This window comes from Peromyscus californicus, unplaced genomic scaffold, assembly GCF_007827085.1.
Source record: "Peromyscus californicus insignis strain IS unplaced genomic scaffold, ASM782708v3 Scaffold_2__1_contigs__length_46816999, whole genome shotgun sequence".
NCBI classification, from domain to species: domain Eukaryota; kingdom Metazoa; phylum Chordata; class Mammalia; order Rodentia; family Cricetidae; genus Peromyscus; species Peromyscus californicus.
This window is the reverse complement of record NW_026294540.1, coordinates 9,110,483-9,127,346: the sequence shown is the minus strand read 5'-3', so window position 1 is coordinate 9,127,346 and position 16,864 is coordinate 9,110,483. Positions and strand designations below refer to the sequence as shown.

The 16,864-nt window shown below is 50.0% G+C and overlaps 1 protein-coding gene across 5 annotated transcripts in view; it reads right to left on the bottom strand.

The window, feature by feature from the left end:
• The window catches only part of Med13l (mediator complex subunit 13L), a 223,574-nt gene that overhangs the window by 12,292 nt on the left and 194,418 nt on the right, over nucleotides 1–16,864 (bottom strand). For 4 of the 5 annotated variants that reach the window (XM_052755188.1, XM_052755189.1, XM_052755191.1 and 1 more), the window contains 10 exons: nucleotides 16,371–16,576; nucleotides 12,626–13,563; nucleotides 8,735–8,914; nucleotides 8,036–8,259; nucleotides 6,049–6,241; nucleotides 4,995–5,388; nucleotides 4,155–4,374; nucleotides 2,954–3,142; nucleotides 2,241–2,464; nucleotides 1,960–2,129 (listed from right to left, as the gene is read on the bottom strand). In XM_052755188.1, the coding sequence (XP_052611148.1) occupies nucleotides 1,960–2,129; nucleotides 2,241–2,464; nucleotides 2,954–3,142; nucleotides 4,155–4,374; nucleotides 4,995–5,388; nucleotides 6,049–6,241; nucleotides 8,036–8,259; nucleotides 8,735–8,914; nucleotides 12,626–13,563; nucleotides 16,371–16,576 (2,938 nt within the window). The remainder of the gene's footprint in view (nucleotides 1–1,959; nucleotides 2,130–2,240; nucleotides 2,465–2,953; nucleotides 3,143–4,154; nucleotides 4,375–4,994; nucleotides 5,389–6,048; nucleotides 6,242–8,035; nucleotides 8,260–8,734; nucleotides 8,915–12,625; nucleotides 13,564–16,370; nucleotides 16,577–16,864) is intronic. The other variant, XM_052755190.1, reaches the window with a different exon arrangement.

The following is a 16,864-nucleotide window of genomic DNA, read 5'->3' as shown; positions in this document are numbered from 1 at the left end:
TTCTAATGACATTCTTGCTAAGTGGGCATAAGAAAAGTAGCTCAAATATGAAGAAAACATCTTAAAACAGCAGGATGTCAGAAAGGCCTGAGGGCCACAAGGTGTCAGGAAGATGCTCTCCCTGACAAGCACTAAGGCCACCAGGAAGCTGGGGCTTCTGTACGTCCTCATTCAGACCATGGCTCCCAAAGGAGGAACCCCAGGCCAGCAGGGAGGTGACTATGTACTTCCTCTGTCCACCGTGGCTCCTCCAGCCATACTCTGGCTCTCCCCTCAAGGAGCAAGGAAGGAGAGTGTGGCCCTTCCACACTCATCCACAGAGAAGGCCTTCATCATCTTCTACAACGCCACATGCCAGACAACACGTTCGCCCCGCTTCTTTTCTGTTATCCCCTCCCTTCCCAGGGTCATGAACACTGACCGTCTGTAAGAACGACGATGGACTAAGCAGCAGAGCAGGAGGAAGGGAGGCAATCTGACGGAAATGAAAGGAGGGACCCCAGTGGAATAAACCTCCAGGCTACTGACACCAGACTCATACGTCTACGTGAGAGGCTGTTTTAAATGAAAAGACCCCATCTTCTCCCAGTTCACAGTATCAAGTGTGACTAGAAGACATGCCCACACGGCTGTGAGTCTGAAACCTTGAGTGCAGATCTGCCTCACAGGCAGCAGCTTGGATGTGAGCTCTCTCAACGGTTCCATTCCAGGGATCCCATGGTACCTGGCTGCACTTCCTGTTGTCAAACAGTGCACACACTCTAACACAGGGGCTGGTGTGAAGCACAGTCTGGGGCCAAATCCTGCCCACCACCACCTGCCTTTGTAAACAGATTCTGTTCCCAGCAGCACATGTAGGTACTGTCTTACGGTTGTTCACACTGGCAGAACTAAAGAAGAGCTGCGAAGTGCTCCTCTGCTTTGCCAAAAGAGGATGTACTCTCAGGCCCTTGGCAAGGACACTGTCCACTATACTCTGGTAACCACAGGCTATTTCGTAATGGATGTCTTCTTCTGTAATTAATTTCACTTTTGGAGATTATAATAATTAGATTATTTTCTCCTTCCCTCTCCTCCCTCCAAACCCTTCCATATATGCCTCCTTGCTCTCTTTCAAATTCATGGTCTCTTCTTTCAGTGGTTGTTGTTACACGCATTTGTGTATATACATACATATACAACCCGAACTACACTCTGCTCAGTCTGTGCAATATTACTCACATGCGTGTTTTCTGGGCTGACCATTTGGTAGTGGACAGTCACTGGGTGTGCTCTTCCCTGGGGAGGACTGTTTTCCCCCTCCCAGCATCCCTTAGATGCCTGTGGTTCTCTGTGTATGGCTCAGGTCTCCTGGTCTTTTCCCCATCGACTTTAGCATGTCTATTGCTGGCTTGGTTCAGCAAATGCTCACGCAGTCATGTTGGTGAGGCTTTAATTACAAACAATTCCTTCAGCTAAGGCTCAGGGAACACTGTGGAAGAGGGGGTGGCTCTGGGAACCAGAGAAGAGACTGCGTCTCCTTGTCATGTCAGAAGCTGCACCCACATGTCAGGAACCTGCTGGAGAACCAAGCCAGGGCCTCATGCTTACACAGCAAGCACCTGACCCACTGAGCCATCTCCACAGCCCTGGCGGCTATTCTCACATAGGACTTGAACAACCACCTCCAATCGCTAGTACCTCCTCTTTTGACTGTCTTCGTATGTAACAGTATTAAAATTAAACTATCATTTTGTACTAATGAAATACGTTTTCTGATTTACATTTCAAGTAGTATCTGTGTAATGACGGGGACCACAGACGAGTTTTTAAACCCCTGGCTTCTCCCTTCTGTGTGCAACCATCACTGGCATCAGTGTCAGTCTCGGTGCGACTTGAAGGCCCTCCCTGCTCTGCTCAGCTGCCATCATCAGTCAGTCTCCTCTGTCCCTGCACCTGCTTCAAGGACCTCTCACTCACCTTTAAGCTCCCCGTGGCCAAGGCGCCCCAAGCGGCCGATGACGACTCTCCAGGGCAGAGATGTCATCTGAACAATCCCTAGGCACCATTCCCATAACTTCTGCAGCCCAATCTTACGCGCAGACACTTTACTCTTCCGTGACCTGACAGACAGAGAAACAGGGAGGGTCCTACACGAGTCAGTTGTCACTCGGTAAGGCGGACAGTCCATTTCCAAAGTACACATGCATGCCATCACCACAGAGTTAACACAAGTGAGCACAAACAGCAAGGCTTCTCACCTGCTTGGTAAAGCAATGTTTACAACACAGGTCTCCAGTAATTCCCCATGGAGGTCAGTGCAGGATGCCAAGAGCCAGCGCTGGTCATGAGACAGACAATAGCCCACAAAGAGTACATTGTATTTCTGGCTCGCCTCACCAAAAGTCTCTCCGGGCTCTGTCTGCTTGTCTTTGATTGGGGCCAATATAAAGGGCGGGGAATAAAGCTGGATTGGGCTGGGCCGCTGAAATAAGAATCAAGGTCAGTATCAGCACAAGGCCAACCAAGACAACGTTTACAGTAACACCCAGAGCCAACAATGAGGGAAGGAAACACGGATTAATGACAACAGGCAGCCCCCACCCCCTCCCTCCAGGACTAAATAGGACACAGACAGCAAAAGTACTCATTAAATTCATGAACTATGGGGCCCTGTGGTTTAGTTGTTTAATAAAACACCCATCTATAAGCCATCAACCAATGTTTGATTAAAAGAAACTACTATATTAGAAAGCAGCTTGCCCCATGCCAAGAGACACTAGGAAATAGAAACCGAAGCCACAATGCAATCCATTATACACAGCCCCGGGAGGGTCTGGAGTCACAGGCAGCACACTTGAGGGACTGGCGAGATGTTGAGCCATGGCTCTAGGCTGGGAGGTGGGAGAGGTGCTCTGGTTTGTACTGCAGCAGAAGATGGCTCTCTTTAGAGACCTCTGCCTCCCAGACTCACCTCCGGGTTCTTGAGGGTCATCTCAATGCTGGCTGCAGGCCCAAAGCCCGTGAGGGATTTAATGTGAATCTGTGTAGGCAGAGGTCGCCTGCACTGGCAGTACACTGAAAACGCCATGGACTTCAAGTATTGAATATAGAAAACATGTTCATCCTTCATTGTCTGCAGCATGTACTGGCAAGGCACAATCTACAAGAGGCAAGCAACAGTTAGTTCCAACCCCACAAACCAGAGAGCTGGAAAAGGAGATGGCACAGGTTTATGGCTGGAGTAGAGAGATGGACTCTTGACTCCAAACATGTAGATGTTAAATATAATTGTATCCTAATTCCTCCCAGTGAAATAAAAACTGCACCTCAAATGTCCACCAGCCATTGGAGAAGGGTAGTGTCAGTATGCCGGTGTCCTTGAAACTGTCCCACCGCCCTCATACTTTAAACTTATACCTTACTGTATGCCCATCTGTAGACGAGCTGACATAGCATGCTGCAGTAGTGGCTGATCACATGGGACTCAGACTCTGAGACGATAAAAAACTATCCACAATCTCTTCTGTCCACCTTCACCTCAATCCTTTCATTCTACATGACAGCTTTTAATAAAATGATGATGACCCATTTCAACTGCACAAAACACTTCATTGTAGAGCTAGCAAGGTGCAGGGAAATGGGCATGCTCACTCACTGCTGAGAAACAAGAACAAGCTTTCTGGAAAATGACATTCACCAGTGTCTACATTTAAGTATCCACTTTTAAACGTGACTTAAGACTGTCAAACAATGTACCAGCATGCTTACTAGGTTTCGCTTACACGGGTGGAAAAAGTAAGCGCACCAAAAGCTGACCTTTGTGAGAACGGCCAGACATGGACCGTACGCTAAGCTATGTGGCACAGGCCCACAGTCCCGGCCGGCACTGGAGAGGCTGGGGCATTAGAAGTGGGAGGCGAACCTCGGCGCCATGGTGGGAAAGTGTTTCCTATGACAAGCAGCCTATGTGAACGCGAAGAAGAACCCTGACCTTGTAATAAAGAGACCCAGACAAGGGGCAGAACACACCAGGATGGGAATGGTAACTGAATGGAAAAGACGGAGTCCTGGAGGAGCACAGTTCTTAGAGGCTCAAGGACTTGCAAGTCAAAGGACTGCGAACTCCATCTCACAGAAACAGCAGCATAGAGAACAAGCCTGTGGACAGCAACCTGGAGAATGAACGAGCTTCTCATGTGCTCGGGCAAGTGGTCCAGCATCTCCGTGTAGCAGCGCATCAAGCTCAACAGCCAGAAGTTCCCCGAGCTGGAGTCCTCCTCCGCAGTGTAGGTGAAGGGGTCCACCATGTAAATGACGACCGCTGGAGGGTAGGCATGGCTGTCTGCAGAGTCAGGCTCTGTGGGGATTCCTATCCTCTCTCTTTCTGTAACACTGGAGAGAGAGTCAGGTGTGAGGTTCTCACAGCAAAGAGAAACTCTATCAGACAAATCAATTACAGAGCACCCTGACTCCCCAGACAACGATCTCAGATCTAATACAACGGTGTGGGTGTGTCACACATCAGGCCCAACATCTTCAAGACAAGACGGGAAACAGCAGCACAAAAACCAAAAGCTGCTGCGATGCCCAGAACTTTTGGATCTTGGGTTCTGGATTGCCAGGTGAGAGGTGCTGGCTAGTAGAGACTGTGCACATATCCCTAAATTCAAAACTGTTCATACGTGCTTGGTCCGAGCACTTCAGAGCAGGGTACTCAGTCCATGTTACTCTAACACAGGACTTTTCTTCTTCTACTCCTTTGTTTTCTGTGTTAATGTTGCACACAAAGGTCTTATAACAATACTAGCTAATGAACTCAATAATGAGCATGTTAATTAGAAGTTTCAGCTCTTAACGTACCCACAGATCAATACATGTCACATTTATTAGCAAAAAGGAAAGGAACACTCTACTGGATTCTGAGACTCCTGAAGTGTGTGGGCGAGGGGTGGATGTGGAGGGAGGGTGCCCAAGCTAAAGCCTCACTCTGGGTTGGTGAGAAACAAACATACCTGTCTTGTCCATCCTGTGAAGGCTGGGTGGAGCTCTGCCCGGACTCAGTGTCTCCTGGAGTTCGCTCTGTGGAGCTGCCCCCAGCACTGGGGTTCTGCCCCCCCACACCACCACTGAATCCTGAGGAAGAGGTAGTATTCATCTGAGTGATGCCTGGAGCAGAGGCAGTTGAGCCCGGTGGCCCAGAGGGGGCAGATGAACTACTTGCTGAAGGGTTTGCGGAGCTGTTGGAGGTGAATGCACTGCCAGCTGGGGGTGCTACTGAGCCTGAATTTGAAGGTAAAGACCCAGCATTCCCAGGTGTGGCTTGTCCCTGTGCTTCTGCTGGTGGGCTCTGGTGCTTAGGTGGCATCAGCAGGCCACTGTCGAGCTGCAGAGTGGCTAAATAAGGTGCTGGAAGAAGACAAACATGATCTTAGTGACCCCCAGCAGTGTCACACTGGACACCTTGAATACTGCCACCACATTTGAATATAAACTCCTATGCTTGCACAAGGCTAAATGCACACGAAGCAACCTGTCAATTCTACACTCAGCTTATTGGAAGAGACAGAAAAGAAATCACCCATAACATGTTTCCTATCTGATGTCACTGAGAACTGGACCACTTTGCTGTGCCATGTATCCCACAGTCACACAGTGCTCCATGGATATGGGCCCCACAGTCACACAGTGCTCCATGGACATGCAGCTTTACAAGCACTGAAGTTTTCTTCAAGCTTAAGCATCTAATACCAAGTAATGCTGCAGTTTTCCAAATGGCTATAAACACATATAACCCCAGTAAGCAACTTTAAAGAATATACAACACATAAAAATCAGGATTTAGCCAGGCATGGTGGCACACACTTTAGTGCCAACACTCAGAAGGCAGAGGCAGGTCTGTATAGCGAGTTCCAGGTGAGCCAGGGCTGCACAGAGAGACCCTACCCAGAACACAAAAACCAAACATCAAGAGCCAAGAAACAGAATGCTGGACTTGCCGGGCAGGTAAGGGAAAGGACTGTCCTACTTTATCTCCAACTCTCCTGTGCCAAACACTTTCCCACTTACCTAGGTGATGGCGGCAAACTTGAGCATAAAGTTTGAGTCTGGAATGATTGTCATTCTCCTCGTTGCTCCAAGGCTGGTTAAACCACTCGCTCACGAGCTCCTCTGTCAGCTTCTGGGCCACAGTCTTCCCCACACGCATGATCCCGTCGCGGAGCACTTTGCAGATGGGCTTGTGCTGTCCCAGCCGACACATCTGTCAGCACACGAGACGGTCACTGACAGCAGCCCCACCCTTCACAGATGCATGCGAGCACTTCCCTTTTCCTCTTCAGTCACCACACGCAAGCAACCAGCAACAGCAGCTGGCCTTCCCTGGCAGACACTGTCCCCTGAAACTGCTCTGTCCTTCCAACCCTGGGGAGACCCTTTAAAGAGACCGAGCTGCTGCTCCAGCATGCATGCTGACCACTTTCTAAGAGTCAGAAGTCGAGACACTTCTCTCCAGGAGACTCACAGGGGGGTGTTGGGTCACAGAATCAACTAGGAGAAGGGAGAAGTGAGCTTTCTGCTTGGCTGGGATGTTTCCCTTACTAGAGCTGCTGAGGTGAAGGCTCCCCATGCTGGCTAGTTTTGACACAAACCTAGACATGTCTGGGAAGAGGAGATCTCAACAGAGGAATTGCCTCCATCAGAGTGGCCTGTGGGGCATTTTCTTGCTAATGATGGATGTGTGAGGGCCCAGCCCACGGTGGGGGCTGCATAAAAAGGCAGCTGAGCAAGCCAGAGAAAGCGAACCAGCAAGCAGCACTCCTCTATGGTCTCTGCTTCAGTTCCTGCCTCCAGGTTCCTGCCCTGACTTCCCTCCAGGATGGACTCTAACCTGTAAGCTGAAATAAACCCTTTCCTCCCAATGCTGCTTTTGGTCAGTGTTTTATCACAGCAACAGAAAGCAGACTAGGAGAGCTGAGCAGTCCAACCCTCCCAGAGGACACCTCCATGCAGGAAGGGACTACCGTCTGCAGGCTCCTTAAGAGCAGGGGTGGCACAGCCACACTGATAATCAGACCCAGCAAGCTGCAAGCTTTGGAACAAGTCGAGGGCCAGTCAAGCTGTCGGTGATAGCTTAATTATGACTTCACAGGGCTTTACACCCACAGACCAGGCAATGGTCAAAATGGACATGTCCAAGGGTTCCTTCCATGGATGAACAGATGCCAATGAATTGTATGCTGGCATCTTCTCAGTTCACCCAGACACTCACAGATAGTGAATCCTGTTCTAGAATACATCTGAAGTTCGGCTATGTATCTTATTTACGAACACTTCTGCAGTGCTCATAGGTGCCTGCCAGCATTCTAAGCATTTTAGCCAATATTGGTTTCACTTCACTCTGCCAACACACAAGCACTGGGACTACAAGTGCAGGGCGTGTGCACTTCAGCAGCAAACATACATATACCTGCCATTCAAAGATCCAGGAGTCAAAACTTTTCAGAACTAAAGGAACTTATACTAAAGATGGAAAACTATGTTGCTGGTTTCCATATTAATATAGTAACATTTTTAATCTATATCAGAATTTTAGTATTAGGATGAATGTAGTGTTAAAACTCAACAGAAGCATGATCCATTACATTTATCCTTCATTCAGACAATTCCAAGGTAAGTGTTTTAGTACTACTTCCAGGAACTCCTCCAGCCCAAACATAAGCACAAAGCACGTGCTGCCTCCTGTGGTTAAGGCCCACCCTCCCTCTCCTCCTCCCTCACTCCCTCCCTCCCCAATCAGCATATGCCTGCAGACTCCGAGCTGGTAAGTGGAAGCCCTTGGATGGCATTTTAGGTGTGTTGTAAAAAGGCCGCCCTTCTCAATCTAATAAATACAAAGTCTTGGGGAAGCAATGCTCCTCCAGACAGAAGACACCAGACTAACTCTACACTTCATCCTTCTTTATAACTGCTCTTTGAGATCCCCTCCAGGTTCAGTCCTGCAGTACAGCCAGACGCAGGCCCCACGTCCAGGAGGTAGCCCCCACAACCTGCTCACCTCATATACAGCACTCAAGTCCCTGAAGAAAGTTTTGGCTCCTTCGAGCAAGGCCTCATTTTCTGGACACACCACAATATAAGCAACATCACGGTGGCCCCCATAGGGCTCCAAGAGCAGCCTCTCCCAGAAGGGCAAGGAGAAGGGTGAGATGGTGAGGAACTCCTTGTCGTAGCCCACCAGCAGAGTGGGGATGGGCAATGGCTCAGGTGACTCTTCCGAACCTGCAATGACATTGCTATTGAGGAAGGAACATGGGTCTCTCTCTTTCCACACTAGACAATGTGGCAGTTCTGATGTTCTGAGCCATGGGGGCCTTTTACATGCTCTTCTTCGGTGCTCCCACAATCAGCTCACTAAAGTGGGCTCCAATGAAGAGCCTCACAAGAATCAGAACGTCTCAGAAGGTCCAAGGAGAGCAGGCCAGAAGGCAGCAAGCCCGGTTACTCTGCAGGCAGCGCTGCTTCAGTGTGCTTCAGCACAGCATGTGATCCTCGCCTTGGAGCAGGAGGCAGAGCAGATGCACAAGCCCAGGCGGCAGGCACCGGTGGCTGAGGCAGAGCTCCTTTAGGGAACCTAAGAGTGCCTGAGGCAAAGGCTCCCCCTGATGGGGGTGGGGGGTGGGGTAGGATGGGGGGGCAGGTCTTACAGCAAGCAAAGCCCAGAAGCGTAAGGAGGTCAGGAGCAGTCAAGACTCACCATAGGTCCCGCGTCCTGCCATCTTATGGAACTGCTGCCAGGTGAGCGGTCCCTGCACATGCTGGATGTTCTCCCAGGTCCTGCCTGTGCGCTTCTTCTGGATAGCATCCTGTAGAAAGGGCTGCAGGGACAGCAGCATGCGCACCACATCTTGGGATGAGAGCATGCTCGTGTCCAGCACTGTGGGAGGAGAGAAGAGCAGAGGACAAGAGGTGAGGGCAGCACTCTCCCTCCTAGATGCCATCCTGGGTCTCCGTTACAAGAGATGGACAACCTGGGAGTCAAGAGGAAAGGTCTGCCCAATGAAGAAAACAAGAACTTGTTAAGAGGGTGAAGAGGGAAGAGGGTCACACTGTATGGAAGGGTTCAACAGAAAACCTGTACAAAAGGAGGAAGGAGAGAAGTCTCACTTCTCCAATCATGGGAACCTGTTTCCAAGTCTTCCGGAAGACAGAGGCACAGAGGGCCCTTAGTTACCATGTTCCTTTCTTTTCCACACACCGATGTCTTGAGGATATGGGGACAGAAAGGAAGAGACCTTGAAAAACTCGTCAAATATCCTCATACAACACTGAATGCATAGAGAAAAGGAGGGGACAGTGCTCACTGCCTGAGAGGAGCACCCTTCCACTGACGCTCACCCTGTCAAGTGCTTTCAACCTAGAGTTTGAAGGTCCTCAGCCAGAGCCACCTACAGCTGTGCATCCACAGTGTGGCTGTGGCTGCCGCTTCTTGGCCAGAGGAGGGTCCACAGCATTCCTCAGTCTCGGAAAGGTCAGACTGTGACTCCACAGGGCAGGACCCTCAGGCCTCTTCTCCGACTGATTAGAAAAGAGGCTGGCCAGTAATCTAAGATGTAGCTACCAACTATATTAGAAACCGGAGGCACTCACGATTCTTAGGACATTTATAGGTGTGTCCACAGCTTCACACTGGTCATCCAGCAGAGTTTTGCTTTGTTTCTTCATTTTGGAATAGATCAATCCAGAAAATTCCATACATAAACATGGATGCCCAGTGTTTCCTAAAAACTGAAAGATCTGGCAGAGCAGAAGCAAGAGCCTTGTGTGCTGGCATGGCCACGACTTGCTAGAGCCGAGCCCAGTCAAGTAGCAGGTGTGCCCTCAGACTTCTCCTCACCCAGCGACCTGCCCGGGACTGACAAGGTGGTGCTAACTACCTTGACCTTTCTGCTTGTCTCTTTTCTACTCACAGTAAAGAATCACATCAGGCACTTCCCGAATCTGAGCCTCCACCCAAAGTGGGCAGGGAGGGACAGAGTGGGCACAGATTCGAGGCCACAGGAGCACAAGTGTCTCCTGTAAATGCTGCCTGAGTGTGCAAAGCATGGTGTTTTGACAAAATTCAACTTCAGGCATCACTTTCTGCAAGTCTGTGTCCGCCTCACTCATCTGCAGCAAACTAGCTACTTTTAGTCATCTTAGCCTCCCAGACTTGCTCTGCAGTAAGAGAGACAATTCCTCCCATGGAAGGCCACACTGTGTGGACAGACACCTCCTAGCCCCACCCACCCCTAAGCTGACCATGCAGCACTTCAGATCTTTACTTTTTAAATTCATTCAGGAGATATTAATGGAGGGCCTGCCAAGTAAAGAGCAGAACTCTTGAGGCTCTGCCTCCAGGAAGCACTACTGCTTGTCTACTCCTCAGATGCATGGGCCCCTAGTCCTCCGCGTTCTGCCCTCCTGTCAGACTGTCTTCCACATTCCAGTCTGTATCTAGGAGTTAGCTACACCCTTCACTCCTGCAACACTGAGAGCTGTTCAAAGACAGGGTGGTAATGCTCATTCCCACCCTCCATGTTGACCTCTTCCCTCTACTCTAGTGTGCTCAGAAGCCACAGTTAATCACTTAGGTATTCTGGACCGCTGGCTGGCCCCTGGCCCCAGCCTCTCCAGACCTCTCCATAGTGATGCTCAATGCCCAGGGCTCCCTACGCCTTCTTCCTGCACAGGGGCCCCATGCACCTGGCTGCAGTCATCACCACATGCCAACCTTAGCTTTCCGGGACTTCAACGCCAAGTCCTGACACTTCCACCCAGACTACTCACAAGGAATCCTTAAAGCTCCACTCATGGCTGCTTTCCCCAGGCTGGCCTTCCTTCAGGGTCCAACCCCAAGAATCCTCACCAACACCTGCCTATGCTCAGCCCCAGGCTGCATGTTCCGCACTACTCCCTAGACAGCTCTGAAGTGTGCCTGCTTCTTTCCTAAAGCAAGCTACTACTTCTTCTCTCTTTATTCTCTAACTATTTCTTTTATTAAAATATTTTAAAATTGGAGCTAGAGAGATGGTTCAGCAGTTAAGAGCACTTTTCTTGGAGAGGATGGGGCTCAAGTCCCAGCAATGACATCTATTAATTACAGCTCCAGGGGATCCAACACCCTCTTCTGACCTCTGTGGGCGCCAGGCATGGACACAGTGCACAGATACACATGTAGGCAAAACGTCCATATATAAAAATTTAAATGGAAAAAATGTATTAAGTGCATACAAGTGTGCCTGTATGTGGGTACCAGCACAAAGGTGTAGGTGTCCAGAGAGGGCAGATGAGGGTATCAGAGCCCCTGGAGCTATAGTCACAGGCATTTGTGGGTATCTTTATGTAAGTGATGAGAACTGAACTCAGGTCCTTTACCTGGGGAGTACAGGCTCTCCCTGCCGCCCTCTTTTTAAAGATTTTCTGAGGCAGGGTCTCACTATATAGCCCTACTAGCCTGGAACTTGCTATGTGGACCAGGTTGGCCTGAAATTCACAGAGATCTCCCTGCCTTTCCCTCCCAAGCACAAGTATAAGCTCCTAACCACTAAGCTACCTCTCCGGCCCCAACCAACTGGTTTCCATTTGGTTTTCCCACATCTGTCCTTGGTGTTTTCTCATCCTCATCCAACATTATGGCCAGAATGGAGAGCTTTGTTATCTTTTTAAAAATACTTTGCATGACTGGTTATCTTTCTTACTCTTTGGATCGAGCCTCCACCCAGCTGTGGCCCTTCCTTCTCACCTCCTCTCAGTCCCCTGTGGGGCACAAGCTTCCCAGAGCTCAGTGCCACTGTGAGACCTCAGTGCAATTGCTGCTGCCTCTTCAAGTGGAGCCCCAAACTCCCCACAGGGGTCAGGGGGTGGGAGGGCTCTGTTCGTGTTTCCTGTGTGGTTATTTAATATGCAATGTTCACTTTTCCAAACAGATCACAAAGTCCATGAAGGCAGGTAATCTCCTCTCTCGGTCACCATTTCATGTCCCATGTGTCTGTCACAGAGTACAGGGGTACTCCTCAGCCTCTGTAGAGCCCAGCTCCAAGAAATGCTTGTCAGCTGGAGGTAGGTCTCCCTTCTACCCAAGTGCTAGGGACTGAAGCATGGGCTTCTACCACTAAGCTAGACTATGGGCCAATGGACACTTTTAATTAGCACACGCCCCTGGGATGTGCCCCAGGAACTACAATAAAATCAGATGTGGTCACTGTCCTAAGAGATCATCACACTGAGAAACCAGAAGAAAAAAGTACTCAGGACATGTGTGGCCGGTTTCAAGGAAGAGAAGGATGACTGGGTACCAGGAGGCAGGAACACTGATCATCAGTTTTACATCCTTGGCCACTTTGATACTCAGCAGCCACAGGCTGCTGACATGCACTGCCTGTTTGTAATTTAATGTAACAGAAAAGTTTCAGGAGGCAATTACTTCTCTCCAAAAGCTTCAGCAGAAGATATCCCCACCCTCCAATGTAAAGGAAATCAGCATACCACTCACTTCCAGTCCTTTAGATTGAATTCTTACATTGTTGTGATGTAGTAAAGAAAGCTTTTAAGTTATCATTGGCACCAAGATAACTTCTGATGCAAATCGGCATTCGGGGACACCTACCATTGCTGTGAGGCCAACAGTGTACGGTGGCACTTCTCACCAGGGCCTCGTCCACTTTCCCGCCTGTGGGATTATCCACATACTGCCTCCCCTGCTCCAGTGCATTGAAGCACTCTGTCCAGTAATCATTGTTGTCTGCCTGCACCCGGTCATAAGTCCAGCTCACACAGGGGAGTGCGTGGCGACTGTTTGAGGCGATGTAATCCAGGAAGCTGAGAGAAGCGAAGGGCTGTGTGTGCTGATTCTGGAGGAGAAGGAGGAGGCTTATGGGGGGCTCTGGGGGTTTTCGGGCTCCCTCCATCTGAGGAAGAAAGGTGGACTGACACATCATTAAGCGCCTCTCTGCAGCTTGGCCAATATCAGAATTCTTCCCAAAAATATCCAACTCATCTTCAAGGAAGAGTCCTGAATTGTAGCCAAGTTTCCGGTTCATGATGGCACTGAAGCCACAAGTGCAGCGGTACTGGTCCTCCTTGGAGGAGTCGGGGATGTAGAGCCCGACGTCTGCACCTTTGATGTTCATGTTGCAGGCGCAGATACAGCAGCTGTCAAAGTTCCTGTCCTTGAAGACGTTCATCACGGAATCCGACAGAATCAGGGTGACGTAGAGACTGTGGGCCTCAGGAATCGGCTGCATGGTGGCAGGCTCCACAGAATTAAGGGGCCTCGTGGTAGAGGGGGTGGAGGCTGGTGACCCCTGGTCAGTGCTGTCGTATTTCACAGACCCTTGGCCACTAGCAGTGCCCCCACCTCTGGGAGTTCTTGGAGTCCTGGGGGTTCGTGGTGTGGGGACAGAGAATCGAGGGGTAGCTGGAGATGGGAGGACTCCGGCCCCACTGTTGCTGGCAGGGGCGGTGCTGTTCAGTGTCACAGGCGTGTTCATCTGTGGTGTGTTCAGATAGTCCGGATCTGCGAGGCTCCCGACACTAGGCACATTACTGTAACAGACACAAAGTAGCAGTGAGGAAGGACAGCCTTCATAGCCTACACCACGGCCCTGCACTGAGCATCTGGGTGTGCAATTTTCTTTTCAAAAACAAAAGAAAAAAGAGGGAGAGAGGGAAGGAAGAGGAGAGGAGTGGCAGAAGAACATGAGACCCAACACACGAACACACACACACACACACACACACACACACACACACACACACACACACACACACACACACACACACACCACTTCCTTTCCACATAACCCAGACTAGACAGTCCTCATCTTGACCTGCTGGGGAAACCTAGTCTTTTTATAAGAAAATGTGAGAGTGGGCTGGACTGCTTCAGGGCGGCATCTCTGTCAGTTTGGAAAGTGAGAGCCTGCCTGTGCACTTCTCTCTGAGGCTGTCACTGTGTAATGATGCTGAAGTAGCTGTAACCAAACACACATTCAAATGCGGGGCTTTCCTAACGGGAAGAAGGCAGCCCTAGCCAGGCTAGCCAGGCTTGCATGTTCCCAGTACCGTGTGGCTGCTCTGCCCATCTGCCCGTTCTGGGGAGGGGTCAGTGTCATTCAGCAGTCACTGGGAAGGATGCACAGATTCTGGTCCCAGGCACAGAGATTCCTTGGGTTTCCTTTCAGTCGCCTTCATCTTTCGATGTTATGTATTACATACAATCACTCTCATTCCTGAGACGGACAGGACTGTTTATCTCATAAGCACTGGCTTGGGGGAGGAGCAGGCAGGCAGGAAACAAGACCATGTCTGCACCCCTATAGAACATATCCTCAACAGGCTCCCCAGACCTGGAGACAGCATACAAGTCTGCTCTGCACTTGGAAGGCATCAGAGACAGCAAGTTTTTCAGCCCTAATGACTCTTTTCGACACATGAATCCAGTGCTTAACATGATGCTCCTTGGTGAGTGACCCATCCATCCATTCACTTACACAAGTCACTTCCCTGTAATCTTTTAGAACCTACACCACTGGCCCAGGTCTCTAAATCAGACAGTGTGTAAACCCTGACACACAGGGGTATCCTGGGTACAGACAAAAGCTGACATAGAAATTGAACAGTGCAATTAATACCCATCTGCATACTCATCAGGCTCCTTTTAAGTTTTCCTGTTCAAGAAAATTCTAAAATGATTCTGCAGGTTTGGATCAAAAAGGAACCATGACTGCTAACTGAAAATCTAAATAATTCCGTTGTTCCCTAGATATCAAATACTTCATCTTACTTAGCAGCCTCATTTTCCCCTGTTCATTAAGAAGGGACTAAACCCAACCCTGTGCGAGAAGTGAGACAGTCAGCAGAGAAAAAGAAAAGTTGCACGACACACAGCAGACCTGAAGCAAGTGTCAGCAAGTGTATTGGGTGTACCAAACGAGCCCCACATGGTGGACATTGGGGGGCCCAGCAGGAACGGCACAGTGCAGAGCCATGCTGCTCAGTAGGGCTGGGTCTGGACGAAGCGCACAAAGAACCCACAGGCACATGGGAAGTGGCCAGGGCCGGCCCACAGCCGTACCATTGGACTGGGTGCAATAAAGCACCTCCCTGCATGACAGTGCTCTGGAGCACCGCCAGCCACACCTCTGGTTCGGAAGACACACACAATGGGTAGAAACGATGACCCAGACTGAAAACCGTCAGAGCCTGTCCTGGGAACCTGTGAGTACAGAAGAACCCAGGAGTGCCTGGGCTGTCTGGTGCTGGTGCCCCAGGCCTCGTTCAGAAGCCAGAGCCAACTCGTTCAGGCCAGCCACTGGCAGGGCAGCTCCACAGTTCTCTCCCTCCCCAGTCCACAGCTGTCAGCTGCTGGAGCTTTCCCAAGCGCTGGGTCGAGTCAGGGCAGAACAGTCCCATTTTAAAGAGTGGAAGATCCAGATACAGGGGTCCCTTAAGTCCACACATAGACTTTCCAAAAGGCAGGACTGTCGTATGGCACGGGGGCTCTGGATTCCAAGTCCAGAGTCCTTCTGTCACATTTCCAGCCAGTCCCTCATTCTGGCACTGACCACAAAAACTGCTGAGGTCTATCACTGAATTACAGCTGTGGCCTGCAGAGGAGTCCTGAACCACAAAATTGTTTCACCGGCTCCTAAGGCTTATCATAGAATTAGCTGCTAACATTTTATGACAAGACGATACATACAAAGTCTCCCTCCTGACAACGGTCCCTGAGAAGGGCATGTGCTGGAGCCCACGGCCCTCTACAGCCCCTGCAGTGAGACCGAGCAAGCAACCAGCACTCACCTGCTCATCTGTCCACATGGAACCTAGCCGGGGCTCACATTAGCATTTGTAAATTTTGCTTTCTCTGACTAAGAAGTTATTTATCTCAGAGAAAGCAGCGTCTGCACTGCTGATACAAATACTATTTCTCTGGGCAACACGAGACGTCCAAGGCTCCATAAATGTCTCCCTTCACTTTCCCCATATCACACCTCAATCTGTTCCTGCTTTTCCCAATTTTAAACTGTCTTTAAAAATATCACACTGAACTCATTACCTTACACAAATCAAAGCCCCTCTCACCACCAAAAACTATCAGCAAGTGCCAGTTCTACGGCAAACCCCAGCTTAGCCTGACATGTAGCTCTCCAAAATAATCTTAGTTTGTCTATCTATAGGAAATTTCATTTAAAAATAAACACACATTTTCCCATACAAGACAACAAGCGCAAAAAGCAGGAGTGGCCAAGAAAGCAGTCTCCGAGGGTAAGCTACGGTTGCCCTGTGATAAGTACTTAGAAACGGTAAGGTGACATCACATACAGTAACTGGCAGGGTCCCCCACGTACTTGTAACCGTCTCTAATGGAAGCGGCTGCAGGGGGCATGGGCAGCTGTTCCATTTTAGGAGGGACTGCCCAGGAAGGCCGGAACAGACAGGCATCAGGTGTCTTCAGAGGCAGGAGGCAATGGCTCGGTAGCGTCTTCAGTGGAGCAAACATGGAGGACCCCACAAAAGGCTGGAACTGTGGTACTCTGTGCACGTATGAAAAGTCCTGTGACAACAGAATGGAGCTGGTATTAATGCTGACACACTGGGACCAGCCATAGTTGCTCAGTACTTCATAAAACACAGAATCTGTGTCGTTCAACAGTTCTCTACAGTGATAGGAAAACAACCTCCTGCCAACACTGTTACTGAAGCAGTGGTCACAGAGTGACTATGCTAGTGACGTGCTCCAGGTTCAGAGTCCTCATGAACTTGTGTGCGGCACACACAGCACGGCTTTAAAGGTCAGACGGGGCCCACTTGGAAGCCAGCCTGCATTTGGGGAGTTAATGTA